Source organism: Rhinoderma darwinii, chromosome 3 (genome assembly GCF_050947455.1).
Source record: "Rhinoderma darwinii isolate aRhiDar2 chromosome 3, aRhiDar2.hap1, whole genome shotgun sequence".
Lineage (NCBI taxonomy): Eukaryota > Metazoa > Chordata > Amphibia > Anura > Rhinodermatidae > Rhinoderma > Rhinoderma darwinii.
In genome coordinates, this window is record NC_134689.1 from 127,545,748 (window position 1) to 127,557,282 (window position 11,535).

At 42.6% G+C, this 11,535-nt stretch overlaps 1 protein-coding gene across 1 annotated transcript in view; it reads right to left on the bottom strand.

The window, feature by feature from the left end:
* MYBPC1 (myosin binding protein C1) overlaps nt 1–11,535 on the bottom strand; it is a 121,543-nt gene that overhangs the window by 47,774 nt on the left and 62,234 nt on the right. Inside the window, exons 11-19 of the mRNA XM_075859389.1 lie at nt 11,179–11,311; nt 10,682–10,806; nt 8,337–8,442; nt 6,724–6,890; nt 5,492–5,654; nt 4,597–4,703; nt 4,362–4,498; nt 4,063–4,222; nt 3,593–3,697 (exon numbers count right to left, since the gene is read on the bottom strand). Coding sequence (XP_075715504.1) covers nt 3,593–3,697; nt 4,063–4,222; nt 4,362–4,498; nt 4,597–4,703; nt 5,492–5,654; nt 6,724–6,890; nt 8,337–8,442; nt 10,682–10,806; nt 11,179–11,311 — 1,203 coding nt within the window. The remainder of the gene's footprint in view (nt 1–3,592; nt 3,698–4,062; nt 4,223–4,361; nt 4,499–4,596; nt 4,704–5,491; nt 5,655–6,723; nt 6,891–8,336; nt 8,443–10,681; nt 10,807–11,178; nt 11,312–11,535) is intronic.

The following is an 11,535-nucleotide window of genomic DNA, read 5'->3' on the forward strand; positions in this document are numbered from 1 at the left end:
CCCTTCATCCCTCCATCAATCCCTCTCTCCATCACTCCCTCCATCACTCACTCTCTACATCCCTCCATCACTCACTCCCTCCCTCCCTTCATCCCTCCACCACTACCTCCCTTCATCACTGCAATGTGTGACGCTATCTACAGGGGGCGGTTTGGCACTATCTACAGGGGGCTGTGTGTTTGTGGCACGATCTACAGTGGGTTGTGTGTGTGTGAAGCTATCTAAAGGAGGCTGTGTGTGGCGCTATCTACAGGGGGCCGTGTGGCACTATCTACAGTGGGCTGTGTGTGCGACGCTATCTACAGGGGATGTGTGTGGCGCTATCTACAGGGGCTGTGCGTGTGACGCTATCTACAAGTGGCTGTGTGTGATGCTATCTACACGGGGCTGTGTGTAATGCTATCTACAGGGGATGTGTGTGACGCTATCTACAGGGGCTATGTGTGGCACTATCTAGAGGGGGCTGTGTGTGGCGCTATCTACAGGGGACTGTGTGTGATGCTATCTACAGGGGGCTTTGTGTGATGCTATCTACAGGGGATGTGTGTGACGCTATCTACAGGGGGCTGTGTGTGGCGCTATCTACAGGGGGCTGAGTGGTACTATCTACAGGGGGCTGTGTTTGTGACGCTATCTACAGGGGCTGTGTGTGACGCTATCTACAGGGGGCTGTGTGTGTGGCGCTATCTACAGGGAGGGTGTGACGCTATCTACAGGGGGCTGTGTGTGTGACGCTGTCTACAGGGGGCTGTGTGTGTGACGCTATCTCCAGGGGCTGTGAGTGTGACGCTATCTACAGGGGGGCTGTGTGTGTGATGCTATCTACAGGGGTGTGTGTGTGACGCTATCTACAGTAGGCTCTGTGTGATGCTATCTACAGGGGGCTGTGTGTAACGCTATCTACAAGGGGCTGTGTGGCGCTATCTACAGGGGGTGTGTGTGGCGCTATCTACAGGGGTGTGTGTGTGGCGCTATCTACAGGGGCTGTGTGTGACGCTATCTACAGGGGGATGTGTGTGGCACTATCTACAGGGGGTGTGTCTGACGCTATCTACAGGGGCTGTGTGTGTGACACTATCTACAGGGGCTGTGTGTGTGACGCTATCTACAGGGGCTGTGTGTGTGACGCTATCTACAGGGGCTGTGTGTGTGACGCTATCTACAGGGGCTATGTGTGTGACGCTATCTACAGGGACTGTGTGTGTGAGACGCTATCTACAGGAGCTGTATGTGTGACACTATCTACAGGGGCCGTGTGTGTGATGCTATCTAAAGGGCTGTGTGTGTTACGCTATCTACAGGGGCTGTGCGTGTGATGCTATCTACAGAGGCTGTGTGTGTGATGCTATCTACGGGGGGGGGGGGGTGACGCTATCTACAGGGGCTGTATGTGTGACACTATCTACAGGGGGCGGTGTGTGGCGCTATCTACAGGGGGCTGAGTGTAGCGCTATCTACAGGGGGCTGAGTGGTACTATCTATAGGGGGCTGTGTTTGTGATGCTATCTACAGGGGCTGTGTGTGACGCTATCTACAGGGGGCTGTGTGTGTGGCGCTATCTACAGGGTGGTGTGACGCTATCTACAGGGGGCTGGGTGTGACGCTATCTACAGGGGGCTGTGTGTGTGACGCTATCTCCAGGGGGCTGTGAGTGTGACGCTATCTACAGGGGGGCTGTGTGTGTGATGCTATCTACAGGGGCTGTGTGTGTGACACTATCTACAGTAGGCTGTGTGTGATGCTATCTACAGGGGGCTGTGTGTGACGCTATCTACAAGGGGCTGTGTGGCGCTATCTACAGGGGGTGTGTGTGGCGCTATCTACAGGGGTGTGTGTGTGGCGCTATCTACAGGGGCTGTGTGTGACGCTATCTACAGGGGGATGTGTGTGGCACTATCTACAGGGGGTGTGTCTGACGCTATCTACAGGGGCTGTGTGTGTAACACTATCTACAGGGGCTGTATGTGACGCTATCTACAGGGGCTGTGTGTGTGACGCTATCTACAGGGGCTGTGTGTGTGTGACGCTATCTACAGGGGCTGTGTGTGTGACGCTATCTACAGGGGCTGTGTGTGAGTGTGACGCTATCTACAGGGGGGCTGTGTGTGTGATGCTATCTACAGGGACTGTGTGTGTGACGCTATCTACAGTAGGCTGTGTGTGATGCTATCTACAGGGGGCTGTGTGTAACGCTATCTACAAGGGGCTGTGTGGCGCTATCTACAGGGGGTGTGTGTGGCGCTATCTACAGGGGTGTGTGTGTGGCTCTATCTACAGGGGCTGTGTGTGACGCTATCTACAGGGGGATGTGTGTGGCACTATCTACAGGGGGTGTGTCTGACGCTATCTACAGGGGCTGTGTGTGTGACACTATCTACAGGGGCTGTGTGTGACGCTATCTACAGGGGCTGTGTGTGTGACGCTATCTACAGGGGCTGTGTGTGTGTGACGCTATCTACAGGGGCTGTGTGTGTGACGCTATCTACAGGGGCTGTGTGTGTGTGTGTTGCTATCTACAGGAGCTGTGTGTGTGACGCTATCTACAGGGGCTGTGTGTGTGATGCTATCTACAGGGGCTGTATGTGTGACGCTATCTACAGGGGCTGTGCGTGTGATGCTATCTACAGAGGCTGTGTGTGTGATGCTATCTATGGAGGGGGGGTGTGACGCTATCTACAGGGGCTGTGTGTGTGATGCTATCTACAGGGGCTGTATGTGTGACGCTATCTACAGGGGCTGTGCGTGTGATGCTATCTACAGAGGCTGTGTGTGTGATGCTATCTATGGAGGGGGGGGTGTGACGCTATCTACAGGGGCTGTATGTGTGACACTATCTATAGGGGGCGGTGTGTGGCGCTATCTACAGGGGCCTTTGTGCATGTGGTGCTTTACTTTACAGTGTTTGAAACAATTATATTCAGGGGCGCAGTGTATGGTGCTATTATATTTAGAGGCACAGTGTGTGGCACCATGATAATTTTATCTTCGTTTATAGGTATAGAAATGTTGGAAAAGTGAGAAACAGAAGACATCTAAGTGGCAAATTCTGCAGAAATGAGTCATGGCCGGGAGAAGTCGTCATGAAAGTCTGGACTGGATGCAGAAGAAAAGAGGAAACAAGTTACCAGAATCTGAGAAGTCGTCACCTGTGAGTCACTAGGTTTAAAGAGAATCGGTCACCGCTCCTGACATGTTTATTATAGGAAATCCTTGTGTTTTACAAAAAGTCTTTGTGCAGTCCAGGACTGATAGACAAATAGGTGTTACCATTCCCCTTGTCAGGAGGATGTGTCCCTGCACAGTGTGATACTGTCAGCGATGGTTGGAGATTCTCACTATGTAGGGACCCAGCCCTTTGACAAGGGGAATCGTAACACCCATTTGTTAATGCTTGCACAAAAAGGTAGTGTTAACAATAGTTACGGTCTATAGGCTACTTAATCCGCCACTGTTTATGAAATATAAATGTTGTTGATTCCAAGAATAGCTGATGTATGTACTTCATGTCACATGTAACCAGATGCAAATAAATGTTATTATGCGTCATCCAGAATCGCAGTGCAAATGAAAATTGGGGTACATTTTTACTCACCCAGAATTGGGCATCCTCCATCATATAATGGTGGTTCCCATTTCATAGTACACCAATCCTCCCCTACCTCTGTTACATCTGGAGCTAATGGGGCATCTGGGATGTCTAATAAAATAAGTCAGGCATTGCATTAGCAATATACAAAGAAATATTTGACAAAAAAATACAAAGATGTCTGGCAACAGCTTTATTTGTCTGCTATTGGACATATTCCAAGTACAATACACATGTCATACATACTTGCCATTCATCCTTTCCAACTCAAATATAGAAGTGTATAATGCGTCTATTGTATCTGTTGTATTAGAAGAATTTCCATACCAGCTCAGAAAGGACTTTCTGTCCCAAAAAGAGTGCCACTCATTTTGTGAATTTTAGGAGCTGGCATATAAATATGTGCAAGTGGTATCGTCCAACTGTACTGAGTAAGCACATTCATAAGAATATTACTTTGAATGACCATAACTTACCAACAACTTTAATTTTGATGTGAGCTACAGCTTCACCGGCCTCATTTTTTACCATTATCCTGTATGTTCCGGTATCATCTTTCTCAGCGGAGTCAATGACTAACAACCCATGATCAAGGTATGTCTCTGCCCTTATACGACCGCTCAGCTCTGTGATCCACTGAAGGGATATAAAAAGGCAGGATAGCCAGTTTGTATAACAAAATTATGCATTATATTGGACAAGGCTTTACTGCTGTGCATAGCAGACTCTGAACATGTAATGTATGTCCGCAGCAACAGTTACAGACAGAATGTACCTTGTCTCCCCTGCTCCATATAATTTTGGGGGCCGGTTCTCCAGTAACAGGCACCTCAAGCCTTAGCTTTGTTCCTGCTACAACCACCACAGTGTTATCAGGGTAATTGAGAGAATCAAAATGGATTTTTGGAGGATCTGTAATGAAATTACCAGTACCAGAACTTAATTCCATGCTTTAATTTCCAAATGAATATTTTTTTTATGAGGTATAATAGGTAAATGTGTATACTCACCGATAACATGTACGTTGGCTGGAATATTGATTAAATAAAGATCTGGAACAAATACGTAGTCACCTCCATCTTCCACAAGAGAATTTGCTATAACTAATCTGTGATTCCTATAAAATTGATATAACATACACGTCATACGTTTTCTTGTTTAGAAATATTTTTTTAATTTCTCCTTCAGTTATTGACTGTGCTCAGTTGTTATAGTTGTTAATATTTAGATTTTTTTTTAAATTAATTTGAGCGAGGTTGTACTGTATATCCTTTCAAACCCAAAGTGGCAGATGTATGCATTTATTTTTGCCAGTTTTCTGGTGTAGATATATTGAAAAATATGTTGTTCAGGTCTAATGCCACATTTATGAAGCATATGTGTCAGAAAAAGTGGGCGTTACTTTAGAGAGCCAACACGGATGGTTCCATTATAAAAAAAAAAAAATGGACATCTTTGTCTTTAGATCAGTGTTTGAAAAGAATGCCAGACCTGGTATTGTCGTAAGACTACAACAGAAACTGGCGCTTCCTGCACTAGGAAAGAGACTGGCGCACTGCTGGTATGGTGCACCAGTAATAATCAATCTCCCTCTATGTGTATTTTGCCAATGCCTGGTATGATTAAGAGATAGTTTTAATTTTTAAAAAAAGAATTGCCTGGATATTTGGTGACTCTAAACTATGACGGAAAACAACACTTTTGTACATTTTGTACATTCCTATTACTTACAAATATTTTATAAACTATTAAAATAATTTACTTTTATTTTTCCTTCAAACTAAAACCTAAATCATGAAAGTTTATATCACACCTAGCATTAAAATGAGTGCAAAAGAAAAAATATTGTGAAGAATGATCATAAATTAATTCATAAATCATTGAGCTCTATTAGGGTGATCTCACCTTCCCTTATGAAATAATTTCACACGGTCGCTGCCATGGATGAGCTGCCCATTTCTGTACCATCTTCCAGGCACATACTCAGAGATTTCACACTTCAGATGAATTTCCTTGCCAAGGTTCACAGTCAGATCAGTCAGGGGCTGTAATATCTTCAGTGGTCGCACTTTAATAAGACACAGAGACATTTTATGAACATTAGGTTTCACTGCTGGCCTTTGCTTACATAGTATTAGGCCTCATTCACATGACAGGGTTTCCCGGCCGGGTGCCGGCCGTTCATAAATCATAAATCTGCCGGCACCCGGCTGCATTAGGAATAATAGACCCCTAATGGGGCTATTCACACGACCGATTTTTTGACGGCCGGGAAAAAATAGGACATGCTCTATTTTCGGCCGGGTACCCGGCCGCCCGGCTCCCATAGAAGTCTATGGGGCCGGGTAATACACGGCCATCACCGGAATGTGTCCCGAGTGATGGCCGGGTTTTCCGGCGCTTGCACTCTATCTCCTCCTCCTCACAGCACAGAGTGCATGTGAGGAGGAGGAGTTGATGCCATTCGGATGAATGGCTGTACACTGTACACTGTGTGGCAGGGCCGGGGTGTACATCAGGTGGAAGGGAGCGCTGCGCTGGCACCCTTCCCCTGCTTGTTTTAAAAGCGCCCTGGCCCAGCGACACCTTCGATGGCGCCGCTTGCAGCTGCTGCTGCGGCTGCTACTACTGTAGCGACGCCACTATATCAGAGCAGGGAGGTATCTCCCCGCTCTGCTATGTGCTAGCCGCACTTTAGCTCCTTGAAGGAGCGGAATCCCCGTGTTTTCGGGGATTCCGCTCCTGGACAGAGCGCTTGATGTCTCTGTCCATATCTGGGCAGTGACATCAGGGGAAACTCCTGAAGCGGAATCCCCGAACACATGGGGATTCCCCTTCAGGAGTTGCCGCTGATGTCACTGTCCAGATCTGCCCGGCCCGGAACGGATGCAAAACTTTATGCAAACCGGCCGGGCAAAATGGCCGATTTACCGGCCGACACTCGGGCTCAGGCGGGACCCGGTCGTATGAATCCCGCCTTAGAGTTTAGCTCTATCATTTCTTATTAACATTCATCTATACATATATGCAATTCAAAATAAAAGTGTAACAAACACAGCAGAAATTACATCAATAATACACAAGATATTTAATGCAGTAAAGTAGAAGACAAATGAGACATCCATAAAAGCCCTTACAGTCCACTTGGAGTTGTGCTGCCGATTGACCTCCTGTGGTCATCACAGAATAGGTGGCTGAATCTCCTCTGTCTGCCTCATCTATAATTAATATGTGCTTTTTACCATCCACCTTTAGCCTGTATCTTGACCTAGGCTCATTTGTAATCTCCACTCCATTTTTAAACCTGGCAAAATAGAAATAATACTTGCGTCACTTAAACATATAAGTGTACTTAACCAGTCGCTCGTAAGCTACGCATGGCTCCCAGCCAGTTGTCAATTAGTTATTATTGTGCACCAATGGTAAGTGATGGTAAGTCTTAGGCTATATTCACATCTCTGTTGCAGATTCCATAAAATTGAATGGGAAAAATAACGCTGCATGCGGTGCTATTTTTCTAGTCACAATGATGGACAACTTGGTAGAACCCAACAGACACCATTATAAGGATGATGCTGGTATCAGTCGTGCCACGTATCCGTTGCTGTGTCGTGGTTTCTGTTACAAACTGAAGCCACAATGCAGATGTGAACATAGCCTTACTCACTAACTCTTAGACTACATAAAGAGTAGCATGACAGAATAGGTAGACTGAACTCTAGTAAGGTTTCAACCATATTTTTGGTACGCTATGCCTTATCTTTTTATGTATTGTGCCTCAACACCACTTGTTACATCAAAATGTAGCTCTCAAGCTAAAAAAGATTGGGACCTCGAAAGTATTATGTTATACACTCAAGACAACATAATATGAAGACAATTAACTTTAACTTTATCATAGTGATCACAATGTGTAAAAAAGACGCTTCTGTAGGAATGGGAGCACTGGCTATAAGGCTTCGTTCACATCTGCGTCAGGGTTCCATTCATTGGTTCTATCAGACCTTTCCGTCAGGGGAACCCATGAATGGAAACCATAGCTTTCCTTTTGCATTACCATTGATTTCAATGGTAATGCTTCCGTTGCTAATGGTTTCTGTGTGTCTCCATTCTGTAAGGTTTCCGTTTCTTCGGTAGAATCAATAGCGTAGTTGACTACACTATTGATTCCGCCAAAAAAATGGAAACCTTATGGAATGGAGACAAACAAAAACCATTAGCAAGGGAAGCATTACCATTGAAATCAATGGTAATGCAAAAGGAAAGCTATGGTTTTCTGTTTGGTTTCCGTTCACGGGTTCCCCTGACGGAAAGGTCTGACGGAACCCCTGAACGGAACCCCAATGCAGATGTGAACGCACCCTAAAATGGTAACATTTTTCTGTGTACTTGAGGTTGGGCAAGATGTGACACTGGTAAGTGTTCCCTGCATGACACTATTTTGTAGGTACTCTGTGGAAGTGTTATGTGGGCAGTGTACGGTACTGTTATTTGGCCTAGTTTGTAGGAATAGTATGGCGCTAGTATAAGGGCAGTAGAATGATAGAATAACTTTTTTTTTCTCCTCGTAAACAATAGGAGGACCTTCCACAGATATTGGGCCGGCATGACAGTAAGTATCACATTAAGTAATACTGGAAAGTATTCAACAACAAATCTTACCTATATGTGACATAATTTTATACTTGCATTAATAACAACTTGTTGTTGTACTATAGTAGAGGTTTAATCTGGCTGACAAATAATTTACCATTTTACATTTGCCTCTTCATCAGATACTTCACATTCCATTTCCACTCTTTCTCCACAATATGTACTAATATTTTCCAGTTCTTTTGTAACCAGTACTGGTGGCTCTGTCATAGAGACAATATTTGACTTTAAAACCAGATATGACTTATTTTTCAAACATTCATATTTTGCAGTGGAAATATATTTTACAGAAATACATTAGTCCAACTAGTATTGGAGTGATAAAAAAATAATGCAGGTTTATACACAATACTTTGTACTTAAAGTATTTACACAACATTAACCCTTAAAGGACCGAGCCATTTTTTATTTTCTCGTTTTTCACTCCCCGTGTTCCAAGAGCCATAACTTTTTCATTTTTCTGTCAATAGAGTGCTGTGAGGGCTTATTTTTTGCAGGAGGAGTTGTAGTTCCTAATGGAACCATTTAAAGTACCATATAATGTACTGGGTAACTGAAAAACAATTCTTTGAGGGAAAAAACTGTGATACCTACATTGTTTTTTTATTTCCTTTTTTATATTTTATTACTTAAAAAAAAATTGTTTTGTTTCACCACATTCTAAGAGCCATAACTTTTTTATTTTTCCGTGGATTGAGTGGTGTTATTTGCGGGACAAGCTACGGTTTTTATTGGTACCATTTTTTGGTGCATACAACTTTTTGATAGCTTTTTATAAAACATTTTTGCGAGCTAAGCGATTTTGATGTTTTTAATTATTTTATTTTTTTATGGCATTCACAGAGTGAGTTAAATAATGGTATATTGTTCAGCCTTTTATGGATGCAGTGATACCAATTGTGTTTATTGTTTTTATTTTTTACATTACTTTAGAGGAAAAATGCAAAAAGTTTTTTTTTTTTTTACATTAATTTTTTTCTTCACTACTTTAACTTTATTAAACTTTTTTTTACACATGGTATTAGTCCTCCTAGGGGACTTGAACCAGCGATTGTTAGATACTAATGTATTGCAGCATATTGTCATTTTGACAGGCTTCTGTTCAGCCATGCCAGAAACATGGCTTAACAGAGGCAGACAAAAGGAAGATCTGGGGCCTTCATTAGGCCCCTGGGCTGCCATGACTACCAGCGCATCCCCCGATCTCCGTGTGGGGGCACCGATGAGCTGTCAGGGTCACTCCCCTCTTTTCAACGCTTCAGATGATGCGATCGCGATTGACCGCAGCATTTGAGGGGTTAAACGGCCAGGAATAGCGCTGTTAGTCCCGGGTGTCAGCTGTAAAACACAGCTGACACCCGTAGCATATGGAGCGCACTCAGCCGTGAGCGCACTCCATACTTCCCTATGATGCTTATCACGTACATGTACATGATAATGCGTCAAGGAGTTAAGTACATATACAGAGCAGGGTATGAAAAGTTTGATGAAATAATTTATTTATTTATTTCTTGTTGTTGCAAGTTGCTCATAATGTTAGAAATAATTGATTTCATTCACTCTTTTTTAGTGTAGTCAAAACCCCTATTTTGTGTCTGCAGTGGTTTGTTCTACATTGTTTTAGTCTGGTGGGAAGAATTTCCATGTTTGTTGTGGAAGAGACTACTAGACAATGATAATGGAGGGGTTTTGACAACAGTGAGAAATATTTAGTGAAGTCTGTTACATGTGGAGTTTTTTTTTTATTCCTGGCTTCTGCTATGGAGAGCAAAGCAAGTTAATATCAATACATCTAAAGCGTTTATTACGTTTATTACGCGTTTATTCCGCAGAAACTAGCAGTAATTCCGCTCCGGAAAAACCGCACCATTTCCTGCGTTTTTGTCTGCAGAAAATGGTGCAGAATTTGCTGCGTTTTTTCAATGTTAGGAGATGGTGACATCTCCTCTGAAAAACACAGCAATTCAGTCCACTTTCCGCAGCAGGAATTGACATGCTGCGGTATGAAAAATACGCACCGCAGGTGAATTTCTGATTGGAGATTTTACGTAGCGCGTGGATGAGATTTGTTAAACCTCACCCACTTTGCTGCTACTGTATTCTGCTGCCTATTTTCCATCTGCAATTCCGGTCGGAAAATAAGCAGCAATTCCTCTACGTGTGGACAAATTCATTTGCTTATTATTATTGCAGTATTATAATAGCAGATTTTTTTTTATCTTTGGGAAAAAAATAATTTTGATTTCATAGTAATTGGCAAACAATAACTGTGATTTAAATATATTATTTTCCAGCTCTGTTACTATCAAACAGAATTCAGCTTTCATTTCCTGAACTATAGTGAAAAAATGAAACATGGTTTCTGATTTTTATGATCGACACTATATGATCAGGACCAATGCCACATCAATTCTAGCAGTAAAACAATAGATCAGAACTAACCTCTGACAAACAGCTCAGTAGTGCACTTTTCATCTCCGGCACACACTTGATAAGCTGCATCATCAGCCAATGTGCAGTTATTAATAAATAATATCCTTTGATTTCCCTTGTGTTCAAATATGTATCTGTTTGGCATAAACATTTCATTGTCATTCTTGAATTATTGAGTAATGATAAAATGCTCAGTTTTACATATGAATACAAATATCTGAGATATTTTTTTCAAGTTAATGTGGTCAGATGCTTATTTACAAGTCATTGTTATTTATACAGACGGAACATTGAATCCATTTCTCTGTTATTCATTCTGTAGTTTATATAGTCTTGAACAATAGACTACATAAACTACGGTAAAAGATCATCGTGAAGTAATCCATGACTCAATCACATTTTTATCCTGTTCTGTCAGGATCTATCAATGTATATTCAACATTATCACAAAAAAATATAAGAGTATGTCTATTTAAGATATTAAAAACAGAGTAGATTCTACTTACTTGGCACTTGGACGGATTTCCTGGCCATTTTTATACCACTTAAGTTCAACTGTTGGATCAGCAAGTTCAACAACAAACCTCACGCGTCCTCCTTTGTCAATCTGATAAGCAGGGTCTAATATCTTGGAAAATGCTTAAGGCAAATGAGTTAAAGAAAACAAAATTAAGTATTTCATCAGTAAACTGATATTATACTTAATACACATGCAAGACAGAAATTTTAATAAGATAGATAGATGAGACAGATCTATAGTTAGGTATATATATAAGATTGACTCATTGATAGAAACATATGAGATAGATAGATAGATAGATAGATAGATAGATAGATAGATAGATAGATAGATAGATAGATAG